At 35.1% G+C, this 20,274-nt stretch overlaps 4 protein-coding genes across 5 annotated transcripts; 2 read left to right on the forward strand and 2 right to left on the reverse strand.

The window, feature by feature from the left end:
* Positions 1–3,304: 3,304 nt before the first annotated feature.
* Positions 3,305–6,392, forward strand: LOC133680377 (D-3-phosphoglycerate dehydrogenase 1, chloroplastic-like). The gene is made up of 4 exons (XM_062103292.1): positions 3,305–3,909; positions 4,695–5,182; positions 5,267–5,362; positions 5,479–6,392. The coding sequence occupies exons 1-4, from the start codon at positions 3,372–3,374 to the stop codon at positions 6,148–6,150; spliced, it is 1,794 nt and encodes a 597-aa protein (XP_061959276.1). The 5' UTR covers positions 3,305–3,371; the 3' UTR covers positions 6,151–6,392.
* A 439-nt stretch (positions 6,393–6,831) lies between these two features.
* LOC133680646 (sodium/proton antiporter 1) lies at positions 6,832–12,171 on the reverse strand. Of its 2 annotated transcripts, none has more exons than XM_062103680.1 (10): positions 11,709–12,171; positions 10,946–11,122; positions 10,687–10,815; positions 10,359–10,535; positions 9,902–10,008; positions 8,813–8,933; positions 8,285–8,346; positions 7,871–8,173; positions 7,286–7,580; positions 6,832–7,207 (listed from the first exon to the last, which is right to left on the reverse strand). In XM_062103680.1, the coding sequence occupies exons 1-10, from the start codon at positions 11,982–11,984 to the stop codon at positions 7,088–7,090; spliced, it is 1,767 nt and encodes a 588-aa protein (XP_061959664.1). In that variant the 5' UTR covers positions 11,985–12,171; the 3' UTR covers positions 6,832–7,087. The 2 variants fall into 2 exon arrangements, with proteins under 2 accessions (XP_061959664.1, XP_061959665.1); XM_062103681.1 differs by having other exon boundaries at positions 10,946–11,133; positions 11,709–11,846.
* Positions 12,172–13,646: 1,475 nt separating this feature from the next.
* Positions 13,647–18,278, forward strand: LOC133680178 (ADP-ribosylation factor 2-like). Its single transcript, XM_062102993.1, has 9 exons — positions 13,647–13,858; positions 13,943–14,047; positions 14,730–14,908; positions 15,493–15,594; positions 16,342–16,507; positions 17,001–17,071; positions 17,171–17,290; positions 17,539–17,657; positions 17,789–18,278. The coding sequence occupies exons 1-9, from the start codon at positions 13,810–13,812 to the stop codon at positions 17,877–17,879; spliced, it is 1,002 nt and encodes a 333-aa protein (XP_061958977.1). The 5' UTR covers positions 13,647–13,809; the 3' UTR covers positions 17,880–18,278.
* A 95-nt stretch (positions 18,279–18,373) lies between these two features.
* On the reverse strand, positions 18,374–20,186 carry LOC133680557 (uncharacterized). The gene is made up of 5 exons (XM_062103569.1): positions 19,960–20,186; positions 19,809–19,867; positions 19,655–19,704; positions 18,902–19,047; positions 18,374–18,794 (listed from the first exon to the last, which is right to left on the reverse strand). The coding sequence occupies exons 1-5, from the start codon at positions 19,971–19,973 to the stop codon at positions 18,590–18,592; spliced, it is 474 nt and encodes a 157-aa protein (XP_061959553.1). The 5' UTR covers positions 19,974–20,186; the 3' UTR covers positions 18,374–18,589.
* Between the last annotated feature and the right edge of the window lie 88 nt (positions 20,187–20,274).

Genomic DNA, 20,274 nt, shown 5'->3' on the forward strand with positions numbered 1-20,274 from the left:
TACAAATATATGATTATTCACTGTTAAAATACTAAAAAAAACCGCATATTGAATCACCTCTTTTCTTTTGCAATTACATGCACCCTCCTCGTAATTTGTATAGTAAGTTCAACCGGTTTCTATTCCACAAAAAATAATGAGTTTTGATGGCAAATCATGTTATAATAACTTGAATATTAAGTAAAGCAAAAAGATCTCTATCTCACTTTAAAAAATAAAGAATTTTGTTGTACTTTAATTATACCCCTTGTTGTAATTTGAATTGTAAGTTCAACTGGTTTCTATTCCACCAGAAAAATTGAGTTTTCATGGCACAACATGCTATGATAGCTTGAATATTAGGTAAAACAAAGAGATTTTTATTTCATATTAAAAAAAAAAGTTTTGCTGTGCTTTACAAAGTGAGAGACACCAAATCAATAGATTTGAATGTTAAAAAAAATATTTTAAAAAAATATTTAATTTAATTAATTAATTTTTGAAATTAATTCATTAATTATATATAATACCTGTTACGATGTTATTCTTTTAATTTGAAAAGGTTGTATTTTTGAATTCTACATACATATTTATTTGTAGAGGTGTGTTTTTAAATTTTTACAAATACATTATTTTGAAAGAATATTATTTTATTTATTGACAAAAATAAACTAGAAAACAATTTTCTTTTCTTCTTATTTTTTCTCTGCAAAATCTGTACAAAATCTATGAATACATTTATTAAAAATAAAATAATTTTTTTAAAGAAATTTATACAAGTTATTATCAATAAATTTTAAGAATTTATTATACCTCGAAGATATATTCTTTACACGTTTGGCAAATATAATAAATAAAATTAATAACTTAAAAGATAATAATTTTTCATGCCTCGTCGCGTTGTTGCCATACAGACTGGCCTAACAGATCATACCAAAATCCCCAATCCAGGTTCCATTATGGGCTGTATACCTGTGTGCTCGTCTCTGATTCTTCATTGGATATGGGCCCACGCCTAAATTTGTCGATTCAAGCCTGTCTCCCCACTAGGGAAGGTCATGGATTTTTGCTCCAGCGCCATGCACTGTTTTTAAAACCGATTCAAGTACGGGTCATGTTTTGTCCCGGTCCGGTTTCGGGCACCTGGCAAGTATGGAAGAGGTCGGTTTTTTTTTTTTTTGCTATAGTTTGTAATATATTTATTTATAAGATGAATGATTAAGGTTTTATTTGATGTGTTTTTTTTAAAATGATTTAAGTTGTTTTTAAGATTTTAATTCAAAGAACAGTCATGAGGATGTTTGTTGGAGATAACTTTTAACTTAAATTACAAGTTTATTGTAAATTCGAGTGAAAGTTTTGATTTAATAATAAATAAATAAATAAATAAATAAATTTTAACATATAGACTATAGATTATATTATATTACTTCTATAAAAAAATATTTTGAGTTATTTTTATTAAACATATTCTTAACTTGAAATTATTTAAACTAATTTTTTCATAAGTTATTCGTGGAAAATAATTTTAAAATCATGATTAAAAATTAAAAATTATAGTTCAAAAATCATGTTAAATGAAATCACCAGACCAGGAGCCTTTCTTGAAAGTCACTCACTATAGATCGTGAAATAATTGAGAGCACTTGGTTATGGGATTTAACATTACCCTAAAATTTATATAAATAAACACAATAATTTGCACGTTATTATTTTTTAATTTAAAATCATGGGGTATTATTGGGTCTTATCCTGTGTTATATATAGATTCCAACACATATAAATTTTAACTAATTAGGAACCGCCAGCTATGAAATGTTCTTCTATTCTTCTCATTTTTTTAAAAATATAAATATACAATAAAATACACTTACGCCCTTTTCCAGTCATTGTTTTTTTTATTTAAAAATTTCTTACATTCACTCACGTCTCTTTCTAGCCTTTGCAGAGCTAGGAGTCAAAACGAAATCAAGAGGGCTTCCCCTCTTGCCTTTTTTTTTTTTTTTTTTTTTGGAATGTACCTTTCTATGAGCAAGCCATAGAACTGTCATTAATAATCCAACCCAAATCCAACGGCGAATAGGGCCCACCATCCTCCAAAGTCTTTGATTCTCAACCGTATAATACAGGCCTTCGTTCTCTGGATCTTGAAACTTTACTAATATTAACTTTATATTATTCAATGACATTCATTGAGCATGTTCGTCTTCTCTGTGATACGAGTTTTTTTATTCAGCTAGATTCACTCTAAATTATGCATAAAATCCAGATTTTGATTGTTAATTTTTTTTCTTTTTTCTATTCAACACGAGAATCAAATTGGGTTTTTATAAGTGTATTAATCTAGATGAGCCTACACAAACCTATTTAATTTTTATTAAATAGAATAAAAATAATAAAATTTGAATATATAACTAGTTGGTTAATAAAGTTTTAATATAATGTGTTTCGATAATAATTTTATATTATTTTTTAATGTAATATATATTTATTTTTATTGAATGAGTCTGGTTAGATTTTAATTTTAATTTTAATTTCCTACTAAAATAGGCACAAATATAATTTAATTCAGTGTTTGTAATCCAATTTTCTTCGTAATATAGAAGAAAATCTACACAGACATCAAACAACGAGGACGAGGATTCCAATAATTTCAGTGTTAATCTTGAACGGTGACGTCTCATTTACACACATGCAGCCTCCTTGTCACTTGACCCACCACTCGTCCCTCTTTACGACTAAAAATAGTTAAAACAAAAACATGCCGGCACAACAGGAGGAGAATTTGTTTTTTTCTCTTTTGATTACACCGACGATGTTTTTGAAACCTTTTCACAAAATTAACCGCTGACGAAACAAAGAACTAATTACTGCATTAGTTGTCTAGTTAGGTCCTAACTTCTTTATTTTTAGTCAGTCATCGCAAGGACCCGCTAATGTTGTATTTGGTCCCTTTACTTTTAATTTTGTTTTTATTGGATCATTTAACCGTTCTTATCTTAATATCATCCCTTAATCTATATTTCCTTAACATTAATATATTAAAATATTTTAAAACATAAAAAATCTAATTTAAAATAAAAAATAATTAATTTTTTTAAAAAAACATGCCCACAATAACAAAGCAGTTCCTTAATTTTTTGTTACCATTTTTAGGTTTTTTTTAAACCAGAGCTAATTGTTTTTTTAAAAAAACTATTCATCGACACCCCATGAAATTCCCGACCCCTCTCAGCAATCACCGCGTACTCGCGCTCTCTCCCGCCCCAATCACAAGCACTCACGCGCGTGCACTACCTTTTGCATTTCACATCCCAAAAAACCCTCACCAAATCCCACACCTATAAAATCCCACCTTAGATCCCCTTTCCCTTTATACAATCTGCACCAAAATGGCAGCCACCACCCCTACCGCCGCTTCCAACCTCCTCATCACCAAGAAAAATCTCTCCTCCCTCTCTCTTATTTCCACCAACAAACTCCCCACCTTCTCTCCCCTTCATACATCCTCACGCAAACAACGTTTCATAGTCCTCTTCGCAAGCCTAAACTCAAAACCAACAGTCTTGGTAGCAGAAAAACTAGGAGAAGCGGGCATAAACCTTTTGAAAGATTTTGCAAACGTTGACTGTTCTTACAATCTAAGCCCAGATGAACTTTGCACCAAGATCTCACTTTGTGATGCCCTTATTGTACGTAGTGGAACTAAAGTCAGTCGTGAAGTTTTTGAATCTTCTGGTGGTAGATTAAAGGTTGTTGGTAGAGCTGGTGTTGGTATTGATAATGTTGATCTTGCTGCCGCAACTGAACATGGATGTTTGGTTGTCAATGCTCCTACTGCCAATACTATTGCTGCTGCTGAACATGGAATTGCTTTGTTGGCTGCTATGGCGAGAAATGTTGCTCAGGCTGATGCCTCTGTTAAAGCTGGTAATCAATTGCTTGCATATTCTTTATTTTTTTGTGTTTGCTTGAGTTTGTTGAGTGGTTAAAGGTTTTAAAAAACATGGGTTTTGATTAAAAAGCTGGGATTTTGGATACTTTGATAAGTAAAAGTACATTCCTTCTGAAGCGATGCTGTTTTTAGGTACTCTCGGTTAAGGGTGGATCTGGGTTTGTTATGCTTTGTTTTTTCCTTTTCCTCTTTTTTTTCTTGGTGAGATCTGGTTTGCATGTGGTTTTTTATATGCTTAAGAGATTTATTATGGATACTTTAGTCTCTTAAAAGATCAAATAAGCTGATGATTCAAAACATACTTAACATGCACGCAACTGAAGATGCTTATTTTACATATCCAGGAAAGATAGTGGTGTGGTGGGTTTAGGAAGGGTTTAAGGATAATGAGTTTTAGAGAAACATGTAAATTTTGTTTGTTGTCATACAAATTTCAAAGGAAGATTCGAATAAAAACATGGACATAAGTCAAGGTAGCTGTTTCTTTTTTATTATATAACTTTAAATATCGGTCAAGGAAAGTTATGGTTAAACTATGTCCTTTGACTGCACATCTTTTCGTAATGGTTATAACAAGTTTATGGTTAAGTGGATATATTAAATGGACATCATAAGATTACAATTTTTGAGTTTTTCCATGAATGCTATTATTTGTTTCTGGTGCAAATTTTGTTAATTCGTATGAACTTTTTCAACGGGACAATTGGATTTGATATACTGTCTAGAAGTACTTATTTCAAATGTTTCTTGATTAATGTAGGAAAGTGGCAGAGGAACAAATATGTGGGCGTGTCACTTGTTGGGAAAACGCTTGCTGTCATGGGATTTGGAAAGGTTGGATCAGAAGTTGCTAGGCGTGCCAAGGGGCTTGGCATGCATGTAATTGCTCACGATCCATATGCCCCAGCAGACCGTGCTCGTGCAATTGGTGTGGAGCTTGTGAGCTTTGATGAAGCCTTAGCAACTGCAGATTTCATCTCCTTGCACATGCCACTTACTCCTGCTACAGCAAAGATCCTCAATGATGAGACTTTTGTGAAGATGAAGAAAGGAGTTAGAATTGTCAATGTTGCTCGTGGAGGAGTGATTGATGAAGATGCCCTAGTAAGGGCTTTGGATGCTGGGATCGTTGCTCAGGCAGCGCTTGATGTTTTCACTGTGGAGCCCCCACCACAAGACAGCAAGTTGGTGCAGCATGAGAGGGTCACTGTGACCCCACATCTTGGTGCTAGTACTATGGAAGCTCAGGTGTGGTTACTGGTCATATAATAACAAACATGTTGCTTTTTTCCTTTACCATGGTATGAAACAAAATTCCTGTTTAATGTGCAGGAAGGGGTTGCTATTGAAATAGCCGAAGCTGTTGTCGGAGCCTTGAAAGGGGAGCTTGCTTCCACTGCAGTCAATGCACCAATGGTGCCTGCTGAGGTATTATTACAAGCTTATGTCATCTTGAATTCAATTCACTGTTTAATTCATACAGCTGTCACAAGAAATTAAGGAACACAATCTTTTCCCTTGCCATTGCTTTTACTCCCTTGCAGGTTCTGACTGAGCTGAAACCATATGTTGAGCTTGCTGAGAAACTTGGGAGACTGGCTGTCCAGCTAGTGTCAGGTGGGAGTGGTGTGAAAGATGTGAAAGTGACTTATGCTTCTGCTAGGGCTCCTGATGACCTTGACACCAGGGTGCTCCGTGCCATGATTACCAAGGGTCTGATTGAGCCCATATCCAGTGTTTTTGTGAACTTGGTTAATGCTGATTTCAGTGCTAAACAGAGGGGACTAAGAATAAGTGAAGAACGCATTCTTCTAGATGGTTCTCCTGAGAGTCCACTTGACTTTATCCAGGTTCAAATCGCCAATGTGGAATCAAAATTCGCCAGTGCCATATCAGAGACGGGGGAGATTAAGGTTGAGGGACGAGTGAAGGATGGAATTCCCCATTTGACCAGGGTTGGATCTTTTGAGGTGGATGTGAGCTTGGAAGGTAGCATTATACTCTGCCGACAAGTTGATCAGCCTGGTATGATTGGCAAGGTGGGAAGCGTATTAGGAGAGGAGAATGTCAATGTCAGCTTCATGAGTGTCGGAAGGATTGCTCCACGGAAGCAAGCTGTCATGGCAATTGGAGTTGATGAGGAACCCAGCAAAGAAACTTTGAAAAAGATAGGTGATATTCCGGCCGTTGAAGAGTTTGTTTTCCTCAAGTTATAAGGTGGCTATGTGATTTTGCTACATTTTTTTTTTTATAGTAATTCTATTCGAAGGGGTAGCAAAACTTCATTCTAGTGGCCGATTTTGATGAGTATATACCTAGTAGGCAGCTTAGGGGAGGGGAAAGAATAATCAGAGGTTTGAGACTGAGATTGTGAATGTACTTTATGGAGGCAAGCATGCCTCTTAATTCAGCTTTCTTTTCATCTTGAATGTCCTCATGGATGAAATAGTTTCTTAAATGTTTTATCGATTCTTGTGCGTTTTATGTCTCGCTTATTGCTCGTTTTAGATTTGCGGTTTGCCTCGACGATGTTTGGCCCATAATTAATACTTGCATGGTACCGCCATATTTCTGATCTGTCGTATTATCAGTCAATAGAATGGTTTCAACTTTATTTTTTTATAATATTATTTTAGCTTGGTATTATTTGTATTTTATATGTTTATATTAAAAATAATTTTTTAAAAAATAAAAAAAATATTTTTTTAATATATTTTTAAAATATAATAACATTATTTTGATTGATTAGACCAACTCGTTTAACCTACGGGGAAAAAAAATCAATCCAAAATTCATGTGTTAAAATTTAATTATTATTTTTTTAACAAAATGCTATTGTTTTGACTCTTGTTTTTTTTATAAAGAAATTTAAATGATGTCACATGCTCAGTGTGATCTAATCGAAATTGTTCTAAAGAACAAAAGATGTTTTTGGCTTCTACCAGGTCGAAGGCAAGCATAAATTGATCTGTCGACGACATGTATCTAATGAAAACACAAATCGTATCTAATTCATATTCGCTCGTTCAAGTGCTCAGAACTGTTTAACATCAGGGAACCCATTTGCCATTCGGGTTTATCACCAGTTTAATCTGATGCGGATGGCCACATCCCTTTAAAGCCAGTGAACCATCAGAGACCGAGTACTAGAGTTTATGAACCTGAGAGGAAAGGAAGCTCTGCTAGAGTTGTTGGTAGGGAGATGCTGAAGTTATGAACAGCTAAATAGGCAGCAATACCAGCAGCATAACCAGCAAAAGCAAAACCACTCACCTGAAAGAAGATAACGAGTTCTTTTACTCAAAAGAAGAAAAATATGTTGACTAGGAATGCCATTCATCCGGAACATACCTTCCGCAGGTACCAAAAGAAGTCCACCTTTTCCATCCCCATAAAAGCAACTCCAGCGGCGGAGCCAATAACTAGCATGGAACCACCGGTTCCAGCACAAAATGCAATTAACTGCCAAAATTCATGATCTTGCGGGAAAGAGGAGAGATCGTACATTCCCATTGTTGCTGCAACCAGTGGAACATTGTCTATAATTGCTGATCCAACTCCTATTGCACTTGCAATCAGTTCAAAATTTGGAATATGTGCATCAAGGTAATTTGCTAGTTCACGAAGAAGCCCTGCTGCCTCCAGACTGCGAAAAAAATATTATTCAAAATTATTATAACCAAGAAAACCACAACCTTCTACCTTCCAGAGTTCCAGTGGCACTAAAGATTTTTCATGAGAAAATATATAGAAAGGTGGAACACTGTATTTGCAAAATGAAGAAGAATACAAGTTACTAATCAAACTTAGAAACATCAGTCAAAAACCCAAATCTTGACAGGACACAGAATTCAAAGTAAAATTAATGCGGGACAAATTGTAAGCACAAAGTACAAACATGGAACCGGAAAATCCATGCATTGTTTGCATGCATACCTGCTCACAGATAAAAGGATTCCAAGGAAGAAAAGGGCTCCTTGAGTGTCAATCCGCGATAAAGCCTGTGGTACTTTTAACCTTTGCCTTTCTGATTCGCCATAATGAATAGCATCTGTGAGAATCCAAAGAACTCCAAGCCCAAGCAGCATACCCATGAAAGGAGGCAATCCGGTCAGGGCCTTGAACACAGGAACAAAAATTAAAGCTCCAATACCCACAGAGAAAACAAGCTGTCCTCGAGGAGCCATCTGCTCAGATGCCAAAACATTCTGCAAGTCCTGTCCCTTTCCGTTTACTTCACTGAATGGAACATGGGAAACACATTTCAGTCATCCATAATATGTGAAGTTAAACTAAATCTTTCAGAGCTCTAATTCTTATTTTTCTCTAATGCGTCAGGAAGAATAGTACCTGGTCAGGGACAATAGAGACAGTGGGACAGCTAGAGAAACAGCAGAGGGTACAAGCAAGCCCTGCAAGCAAAGGTGAAGTGTTTTTTAATTGATCTTGTTTAGTTAAATTTTATCAAAGAACTGAGGCATGCCATTTCCAAGCTTTAAATTAACATGCATGTCAATCTATCAATTGTAACACAAATTCCAAGCGCTTCTCCATCTATATGTAAAATGTAATGTGAGGTTGGTTCAGGAAGAAAAAAAAGTGTAAGATGAGATTAAATGAAAAACATTTTTTCTCATCACAAGACCTTGTTGAGGTATCAAAATTATGTCCACCAGAAAGGAATGAAACTTATCCAGTCATTTTGATTTGACCCCCCAAGTTAACCAGTCTATTTCAGGGTAAATCATGTGTGCATTTGATGCATGATATATTTCCCTGCCAATGGTGCATTTTAGCCTATTTGCCACTGAATCCAACTCTATACTAGGGAATACATTAAAACAAATCATGAAGACGGACAACGGAAAATGAAAAGACCTTCATGGTTGGCAATGTGGATATCTGCCCATGTATCCATAGCATGGTGGTTGTAACATCACCAATTGGAGTCCAGGCACCACCAGCATTTGCTGCAATCACAACAACAGCTCCAAGAAGCCTGTAAGCAACCCATATATGTAAATGGAGCTCTACTGAGCTAAAGAAGTTTTCCAAGTTAAAAAAAGGAGGAATTCCCAAAAATAAAAGGCAGTTCAATGAAGTAAGAATGCAAACACAACATTTTCCCCTCTATGGAAAGAAAAGGAATGGGAAGATCACTAGTACATTAAGATCCCAGCTTTTCTCGTTTAACTATGTCATCTCAATAATCTATCAAGCAATGCCATTATGCAGATGCATTAGGGGCTTCTCTTCTTACTGGAAATGCTGAAACTCTATATTCAGGTTCTGACAAATCAAGGTTCGACACCATTCTAGGATCATCCATGTCTTTTCTTCACTCTCTTTCTTTTCCGGTTGGAATATCATCTAGTCACAGGGGAAAAAGGATCCACATAGCCAACCCCGACTAGTTTGGGATTTAGGCTCGGTTGTCTATCTCTTCTTTATTCAAATTCTAAATCTAATGTAATGGTTCAAACTTATCCAAATTTCTACAACTTTTGATAAATTTTCATACAAGAATCCTAATCATCCTAAATAGAATAGATTTTAAGGGAGTGTACTTTCAGAAAATAGTGTGCTAGTTTTTTTTTCCTGCACATCACATCTCTATTCTAAATTATTTCTCTGTAGAAAGATAAGTAAAAAACACATATGCCCAAAGAAAACAGTTCTCATTTTAATTATTGAACATGTTTTCATAATTAATTCATCTTCAGAAAATTTCCTATAAAATTGGAAAAATTGCCACAACTAAACACATCCTAATTTTGTTAAGGTGGTGTTAAACATGGAAACATCCAGAAGTTGCCTAAGTCAGTAAAAATCTAATAACATTTTCAACGAATCATGGTAGCTATATGAAACCAGGAATTTAAGTCAGGATGAGAGACTAATATCAAGCTATATTCTACAATATTCTCAATAGGAAGAGGATAAGTTCGTAAGAATTCCAGCACATACTTGCGATATTCTGATTGAGGTACTAGTTTCCTCAATAAAGAAACCATGACAATAGTAGATGTCAGGTTGTCGAGGACTGAACTAAGGAAAAATGTCACAAAACCAACCTGCAAGATCCAACAATTACTGGTCACAAACAATTCACATGGAAACATGACACAATAATTATGAGGATAATAGAGAAATTTCAAACAGAAAAATAATTAGAACTAAATACTAATCATTTTAGACCATAACTATTGGTCCTTCGAGTAACTACATAACAGAGGAGTGGACGCTGCCTTAAATGGAAAAAAAAATTGATTTTTTGAATTGGTATATAACTGTAAGATATTGAACCACAAGAAAAAATCATCATGCAACTAGCTGCCTCCTCATCGAATAATGTCTAATCTATCAAACATTTGAAACAAAGGACTTGTCAGTATGCCCATGACAGAAGAAATACAACACTAACCACCCAAAGAAGAGTCCTTGGCTTTCGAGTGGTTATATTGTCTGTAACCAGCTTAAATCCTTGATGTGCATCAACTATCTCTACAATGGTCATTGCACCAAGCAGGAAAAATACTATTTCACTGACTTCTGCAGAAGCATGTGTCAGCTCTGAAACAGCTATATCAGGTGAAGGAGCCTGCACAAGATTATAATTACAAATATTTAATGAAGAAGGCATCCATTTCAGATAAAAAAAAGGAACTTAAATATAGAATCTAATTAAAAAAGGAACTTAAATATAGAAGCAAAATCAGTTTGGGTAAATAAGCAAAGAGTATGAATCTTACCCCAATGCTTCTTATTACCCATAAACTCACAGCCATCAATAATCCCACTCCACTTTTATTGAAGGCTAGAGACTCTTCAAAGATAATGCCTGCATATCCTATTCCAAAAAGCAATGCCATAGCAAGATCCTGTCTCAGCAAAATCATCAAGTAAACTACTAGCTTACCATTTTCATATAACCTTTCATAATATGTCTGGATGCAAATGTTGATAATTTTTTATTTAATTAAAAAACCTGTACACAAGATAAAGATAAACCTGATTGGCAGCCACCCAAGAATGGTTGATTGCCACCGCCCCTGTTCCAGCTGCAGCAAAAATTGCAAGAGCTTTCACCAAATCAGTTTTTGGCTGGTAGTTGGCTTCAAAATCTCGGGAGCTTGTTTCATCAAGTGAGCACAAAGGGTCACATGATCCAGATATTTGTTCCAGCTCCTGATTACATGCTAAAGGGTCAATAACAAGCCTGACCGTTAGCATTGAATGTGAAAAGATACCGATAAGTTATAACAGCGTTTTCAATAACAAAAACAATATTGATTCTTGTGTTACAAAAAAAATAGATCCAAAGCAACAAATTAGACTACATTCAATATTTCAAGTACAAGTAAAGCCCATTGAACATTTTCAATAAACTTTCCACTTGCCTAGCCACGAAGAAAGAGAAATCTGCAGACCGCATCTACCTTTAAAGATATAAGCTAAGACGAGACCATTCATTATCCATTGCAAAACTCATTGTACGCGACAACATTAACATATGAAGATAGCACTTCCCAGTAATAATGGCAGTCCCATATTAATAGATTAAACAAACACATTCATAAGAAATACAAAACCTGGGCGGAAAAAAATTATAAATTTCGTTTTCCAGTAATCCGAGAGCACTTCATTCACACAAAACCAAATTCACATACATAATATGCCAAAACCTAAAATTCCAATCCACCAGCTAGCAAAACAAGTAAAGGGGCCCTCATAAAAACTGACACTTTAACGAAAATGAAACATAAAAAAGAACCTGAAGCTGTTTATCGATGTTGAGCTGTTGACCTTGTTGCTCATTTGAAGGATAAGAAGGTGGAGGTGATGATGACGACCCTTTAGCCTTGTCTTCAGCTCTAGCAAGTAGTTCATTACCAAGAGTTCTTGAACCTCTAAATTTACACAAAGATGAACCAAAACAAGACTTATAAGGTAGTGACGATAGATGGGTGGAAGATAGAGAATGGAATGATTGTTTCTTGAATCGGTTTGTTATGTGCAAGTGGTGTGTCCCATTTGAGAAGGATGCCATTAAAGCTATATACTTTGAACAAGATTTTGACGATTGGAGAAGGGAAGAGGTTCTGCTTGGTTCAGTGCAAAGCTAATGATTGCCCGTTACATCGAGGGGAGAGATTTTGAGCTGTTTTTTTTATAGATAATATGGAAACGAAATGGCTTGTTGACAGGACTCCATCACGGGAGTGGAAAATCCAATGAAGAGACATGCTGATACAACGACTTGTCGTTATTTGGATTTTTTTTTTTCGTTGCAAGTGATTTTATTGTCCACAAGGAAAGGGCTTGTTTGGATTTATTTACCTAAGTAAAATAATTATTTTAAAAAACTCCCTCATTCATATTAATTCCATTCTATATACTTTGAATTAGAATTCCTGTTAAATTATCTTTTCTTTTCTAGTTTGATATGCTTAAAAATTTTATATTCACCTTAAAACGTAATTTTTACAAGTTTTGCAGATAACGTAATATTTGTTATTGTGATAATAATTATTTTTTAAAATATTTTTTACTTTGAAATATATCTCAAAAAATATTTTTTATTTTTTAAAATTTATTTTTGACATAGTATATTAAAACAATATAAAAATATAAAAAATAATTTTTTAAAATAAAAAGTTTAAAATTTCAATATAGAGTGAGATTTGGATCGTGTTAATAAATGACACCTAAATTCGAAAAAGCTAAATGGTGTGGGATTTTCACTGCAACTCTAGACATAAATTAGTATGAATTGCAACAATAAAATTTATTTGGGTATGATATATAATTAAGAGGATCATAAGAAGCATTTTAATATTGTCATGTTGTCTTTTCTATTGTTTATTCAAAGAGCTATTAGCATGTGTTCCACACGCCCCCAATGAATAGGCGGCACCCATCCCATTAAAAAGGCGTGTGAAACTCTTTTTGATGGTGAAATTTGGTCATTCATTGTCAAGATAGATGTGCAAATGTGCTCTCTTTTATATAATGCGACGCGTGTAAACATATTATGGTTGAATTGATGTTAGTGACTGATTGTTTGTGTTTTTTTTTATTTTTGTTCTCTCTTCTGACAACTAAAATGTACATTTATCATCTGTTTCTTTGGGTCTGGCACGGTCACCAAACCCAAAAGCTTATAAAAAATAATAATAATAATTAAGATTTTTGTTTAGGATATAGTTTAAATGTTTTTTTATAAAAAAAATTAATTAGGATTTATGTTTAGGATATTTTAAGGATAATTTAATTTTTTTATAAAAAATAGCAAAAATATTTTAAAAAATTAATTAGGATTTCTGTTTAGGATAGTTTAAATATTTTTTTAATTTAAAAAATAAAAAAAAATTAACTAGAATTTTTGTTTATGATACTTTAAAGATAATTAATTTTTATATATAAAAAAATAAACAAAAACTATAAAAACAATTATTAAAGATACTTCAAGAATAAATAAAATGTTTTTTTATGAAAAAAAATTAACTAAAAATGACTATTATATCTAAGTCTGTTAGGTCTGCATCACTATTAGAATTAAAAAAATTTAAAATAGTCACTAATATTTTTTTAATTTTTTTTAAAAAATATTGATAGCGGGAGAATATACTATTACACCGGCAAACAGTCTCATTCTTCCATGAGAATGAGTAACTAGAATATGAGAACTATACCAAGACGACATGCCGTTAAATTCTACAACGACAAACTTTGTCAATCCATGTTACACGTCTCACAAATATGTCTGGTCATCTTCAACCGCCACTAAAAGTTAAAGAGTAGGATAGCAGATTACTACAGTAAGGCAGTGTGGCGCGCTCCACAAATTTTCTCCTTCTCAAAATCACCACACCATGGCAGCACTAGCTCAAGTCTCTGCTTCTCTCTCCCTCTCCATTCACGGTACACTCTCCTTTCTCTGTGCTAGTCTTCTAGTTTTTATGTTGTATGAAATTTAATGTACTTTGTGAAATGTTGATGTTGCAGATATTAGTGCTGTTAGGCCATCAAGAACCCGCCTTCCCATTTCTCGATTACCCACTTCTAGTCTTGCACGAAATGGGACTGCTTTCGCTACTGGGTCTTCACTCTGTAAGGATTTCATTCGTTTCATGTCTCTTGTCATCAATTACTTGTTTTGCATTTGTTCCTTAATTTGCACCCTATTTTAGCTAGCTGTCTGTTCAAAGTTCCAGTCTTCTATCTTCATCATTTAGTATAAAAGGCAGCAATTTTTTTTTTATTTTTATTTATTTCCATCGCAGTGAGTACAAAATGGGTTATAAATTTAATTGGGCAAGAGATTGAAAAAAAAAGAAAAAGGAAAGTTAAAGAGTACTTATGGAAGCACACTTGGTGTTGTTGGTTTAGATTCACAGCTTTGTGGGAATTAACAGCCAGGTAGAGTTATCATTGTCTTGTGTTTGTGACCGAGTCAAGAAATTGGTGCTTTCTTGATGTATTGCTTCTACCTGTATGTTCAAGATAATCTGAAATAATTCACCCAGTCAGCGAAATTATCCTGACATCCACAAGATGTGAGCTTTGAGCTTTAAATTTGAACGAACCTCAGTAGATGCAATGAGGTTTTTGTTGTGTTATTAAGGGTGGATGCGAAGTTAGTGGCTGTCTGAATTTAAATCGTAATGTGGTCTGTTTTTGCCATTTTTCTTGTTGTGTTTTTTTTTTTTTTTTTTGCCAAGAAGTCGTTCCGCGAGAGTAGTTTTTAACTTTTAATCGAACTGCTGAATGTACCACTCAATTTCGATTTTAGTGATATCAAGAACTTCTCGTCAGAAAAAGGCTGCAGGGAGAGCAACATTTGTTTCTGTAAGATGTGAGAAAAGTACCCAGGAGGGCAGCGGTGTGGATGTATGGATTGGACGGCTTGCAATGGTTGGCTTTGCTGGGGTCGTTAGTGTTGAAATAGCTACAGGAAAGGGACTTTTGGAGGTATGACATGTATTAATTATGAGTTTCAATGTCTCGAAAAACATATGGCTTACCATCATTTTTAAAAAGCATTCAGTCCTCCTGTCAATAATTCATTATACAACACAGTATTAATACACTGTAATATGTAAGACTTGAAAACTTCTGACATGCAGCTTGTACTAAATTGTGATTGCCTATACTATATGATAATGATTCTACTTTGTTGATTAGACTATCAAACTTTGAAATACAATGTATTTAGTGTTCCCTAATGGTATCCAATACTACTATTGCTCAAAACCAAGGAAATAACTTCCTTTTGTGATCATGAAAGTTAAGTTAAAACACTGGCAGACTCTTCAGCAATGATGACCACATTCCACACTGCAACTAGTAATTATGAATTGATTCCCATGTAATGGAGCTTGGCTTTATCTTAGAGGTTTAGGCACTTGAGCCAAGAAAGTGCTTGATGCTACGTATGACTGATTGCAGTTATCAATTTTGGAGCCAATTTATTCAAGTGTGATTTAATTATTGATGGAATAATTGGTAATCGTGAACAATTGCTTATCAAAACCATGTCCATTTTGCTTTTGCAGAATTTTGGACTCACAGCCCCCTTGCCTACGGTGGCCTTGGCAGTAACAGGATTGATGGGTGTTTTGACAGCTGTGTTTATCTTCCAATCGGCCTCTGAGAATTGATTACACTTAGGTTGTGTTTTGTGTTTGTAAAGCTTGTGGTTCTGAAGATATTGGTGTTACACTTTTTGTTCATTGGTTCCAATGTTGCAATATTTGAAAATGTAGAAGTCATGTCAATCTTTATTTGTTCAAAGCATTTTCATCCGAGATATTACGTTGTTTTTACTTTTAAGTTGAAAATAAACTGGCTGGATATTATTTGATGGTATCAGATCAGCTTCCATACAAGGGATATCTTGGACTGACCGAGTTACAAGGACAATTATATGATAATAAACGTTTTTTACTTGAAGAAGCGCTGTTCCCAATGCTTATCAAAGGCTCTTTTATTCTATTCTTGTCCGCTGCAAACAGATGTGAATATATGTCTTTATAAAGCTCAGGCATATTCTGTTCGGCATCCAGATGACAAGGAAATAGAATCTGAACCACCTCCACTCATCTCATATGGTTATTTCCTATGAAATGGCAGCAGCTACAGATAGAAGAGACAAAGCAAATGAACTCCATTCCTTACTTCTTTAGAATTAATTCGTTTTGCCTTTTTCATGCAAAATCCCTTGCCAGCTATTTACATAAGCATAAAATATCTCTCCTGCTATATTCTTTACTCTTCCATATAAGTGCTTTTCATATTTCATCATGTACTGTTCCATGCATCTTCTATCATCATTGGAAGATCTCTTCCTCGGTGCAACAATTAAGCACTACTTTTTTCTACCTCGATACATCTGTGTTTCTTAGGTTTTGACTAACTTTAGTATGGGCGCAACCATATCCCGACTTGCAAGAAGACTCCTTCCGAAGACTGAAATTAGGATTCTCATGGTGGGGCTTGATGCATCTGGGAAAACAACCATTCTGTACAAACTAAAGCTGGGAGAAATTGTTCTTACAGTACCTACAATTGGTATCTACCCCTATAAACTCTCCCCTTTCCATGATGAAACTGGCTTGGATCTATCTTTCAATGGGTGTTTAATTCAATATCTTTCTTGGCTATCTCTCACAGTTGTCTATCCCTTCAAATGCTGCATATGCCTAGGCCGACCATAAGACTTTTGCTCCCAGCCAGAAAATCCAACTGTTGATAATCTGCTCGTAATGCAGCCGGAAGCATAGTAGTATATACTAGATAGACAGCACATGTTAGAAAACAGTATCCCCTTTGTTTAATACTTTAATCAGCTTTACAAAACAACTTATTCTGCTGCTCATGTTTCATTTATTCCTCGGACTTCCAACAAAATATAGCAGTGTTTTGAGGATCTTCTGTTAGCAGCTGCTTCTTTGTTTGACAGAATGATTCATTTTCTGTTCTCTTGATGTATAGTATGGTTTTCACTTTTGAGTTTGCTTAGTTTGTTTAGCATACCTATTTGCCTTGATTTGCTTTGGCACAGGTTTTAATGTGGAGACGGTGGTGTACAAAAATACAAGTTTCGCCGTATGGGATGTAGGAGGACAACGAAAGGTACAAGCTTAGTGCTATTTTATTAATTAAAGAAGAGTGTTTGCTGAATGTTTTTTTGCATCAACTATAGTCTTTTTTGAATGATTTGCTGCAAAACAGATTCGGCCTCTATGGAGATACTACTTTCAGAATTCCCACGGACTCATCTTTGTTGTGGACAGCAATGATAGGGGGAGAATTTCAGAAGCTCGCAATGAGCTACATCGCATTTTATCTGATGTTAGTAATATCCATCTATCAAAAATTAAAGTTCCTTTTCTTGGGTGTTAGAAACTCCCAATTTTGAGAGGCAACGAAAGGATAATTGAGAAAATAAAAGGAGAAGAATGAACTAAAGATCCTGATTCTTAGAAATCCAGATGATTTTCATTTCCTATATATGCAACTCCTTTTCTATGAGATTCTTCATATGCTGTGTAATCTCGTTCAATCTAAACGAGTGTGCACATTTTCTATTCATTTTGCAGATCGAACTAAAGGATGCCATCCTGCTTGTCTTTGCCAACAAGCAGGATGTTCCGAATGCTATGTCTGTTTCTGACGTTGCAGATAAGCTTGGACTACCTACTCTTAAACAGCGTCGCTGGCAAGTCAATGTGTCATGTTCTTAGATTGGAGCTTGTCTCCTTTTCTCATTTCACTCATTTCTCCTTTGTCGTAGCATGCGTGCCAACAATTGCTCAGCTTGCAGGTGGTAATTTGGATTACTTTCTGCAGGTACATTCAAAGCTCTTCTGCCACTTCAGGACGTGGACTCTACGAAGGTCTGGACTGGCTATCTAACTATATCTCTAACAAGGCAGCATAACATTAGAAATCATTCCCGATTTCTGCAGGAAAACTGAAGGGACGTTTAAGGTTGCAGCATCATCTTCCCTGCCAAATCGGCTAGATCTTATTGCACGTTCAGAGGGCGCTCAACATGAATCTTGTAACATCCCCACCTATTTTGAGTTGCAATTTCAGAATCTCCTGTTTTTGACTCATCAGTTACAAAAGGAAGAGATGGCAGGAGAATCTATCAAGTACATTAGAACCTATCGTGCACATTGTACATGTTCTGTTTTAGTGTAGTATCACTGTAAAGAGCCACTGTGAAGCAGTATTCCCACAGAATGTATTTAGCTCGGTGCCCTAAATATGACCATGGTGAATGTAATAGGTCCAAAAATGGAAATGGAAGCCAGTGAGGAATATGATTTGACCATTCAATTTTCATTAAAATCTGAATGCTCGGATGCATTTGTGTCATCGTTGCACTTCCAGCTGGAAAGTAATTATTCAGGGCATAATGCAGAAGGCTACAACAAAAGGAAATGCATCCACAAATTACAAATTGTTAAGTTAAATGAGTTCAGAAATGGAGGTTCAATCCAGAGAGGGAGCATCCTATAGAACTGACCACTTGATTACAAGTTTCAACGCAATTAAACATGCAAGGGCAGCGATAACCAAAAATTTTGAGTGAAGGAATTTTCAGGATATGATATGGACATGACGACTCATCAAAATAGAAAATCAGAAATCCATAGACTGAGGTGTAGTTAAGGATTTCGACTTTTTCCCCTTTACTTTCTTCCCTCCATTTTTGTTCATCTTTTTCTTTGGCTTCTCCTCCACAACAGGTTGTGTGCTCAGTAAGTGTTGATGAATGGATCCGAGGGGGTCTGCCTGGAAAGCCGGATGGTTAAGAACCATACTTAATTGTTTCCCTTCCTTCAATCTGATAGGAGAAAACCAGTTATCACACAGCTAAGATTCAATAAAGATAACGTAAAGGAAAAGAAGAACATCTCTATGAGATAACAAACAAGGAAATGAAGCACACACATTAGTTTTTGCCTTGATTTAGAATTCAATTTAAACTCGGCAGCGGGTTTTGATTGCTGAGAAGACTTCAACTCAGGGAGGAATTCTGTGAGGGTAGAGAGGTCATATGCTTTCAATTTCTTTTGTCGGCTCCGGAGCTTTTTCTTCTGAATGATCAGGAATTGTTTGTTTAGTTCATGTATAATAAGGCAGAAACTAATAAGATCCCAACAATAAAAATGAAGGAAGAACATTCCATAGTGAGGCATGGACACCAAGAGCATATAAAAACTCCAGTTGACATTGGCAGAAACATAGGTTTTCAATGCTGACTAATTTGCAAAGCCGCAAACACTAGATCAAGTTATATACATTCCATTCAGTGCTCAAGAATAAAAACCCAATTAAAACAAGTACAAACATTTATCAAACCTCTCAAGTTATCATAAGTAGTAGTCCTCGATGAAAATAAGAGATCTAGAGACAGCCCCATCATTTAAAAACATCAAAAGGACATAATTGCAACTAATAAAAAAACGCACATGAAGAATCTTCTTCAGAACTCAAACAACTGAAACATTCCACTGATAAGCCATCTGAAACTATGTAATAGAGATACCGTGGTTATATAGAAGACTTCTGAGTATAATTTCTACGAATTCGGCAATATACGCAAGCATCAGAAGCACAATCTAGACCCGTGTAAATCCCATTATAACCAGGAAAAAACTATACTATTCTGAGACAACTAAAGTGAAAACTACAATCGGTTACCTTAGTAATAGATTTTTGAGCAGTCAAAACAGCAACTGTATCTCTGACCTCTGCATTGAAAAGCGAATACAAGAAATATAATAGAGGATAGAGCTAGGAAAACGAATGGGAACCATTAGTTAATTAAAAAGGAAAAAACAGAATTAACACTCACTGCTATAGAACTGAACCTTCTTCTCGAATTTACGGTCCGCTTTAGACGCAGCATCTTGTCTGCAAACATAAAATATAAAAAAAATCAAAAGAACACCAGTCATTAATAAAAAAGAAGAAGAAGAAGAAGAAGAAGAAGGGAAATTACGCACCTTGACTTTCCCATGACTGAAGGTTCGAAGTTATAATCCGAGAGTTGTTAAAGATATTATAAAGAACGCTAGAGAAAATTAATGTCTGAAAGCAAATTAAAAGTGTCTAGGGTTTTATCAGTTTAGCAGAAGATAAATATAACTAAGGAACGCAAGCTGCCGAGTCTCTGAGACAGAAAACTAAACTAAAACCCAGAGAGGATGAGGCAAGTTAGTAGCCTCAGACACCGTGAGAATTGCGCCCGTATTACGTGATACGGGTTGTATGGTCATCAAAGGCCCATTAGGTTTCTTGGCTGATTATCAGGTTTAGTT

Source organism: Populus nigra, chromosome 19, assembly GCF_951802175.1.
Source record: "Populus nigra chromosome 19, ddPopNigr1.1, whole genome shotgun sequence".
NCBI lineage: Eukaryota > Viridiplantae > Streptophyta > Magnoliopsida > Malpighiales > Salicaceae > Populus > Populus nigra.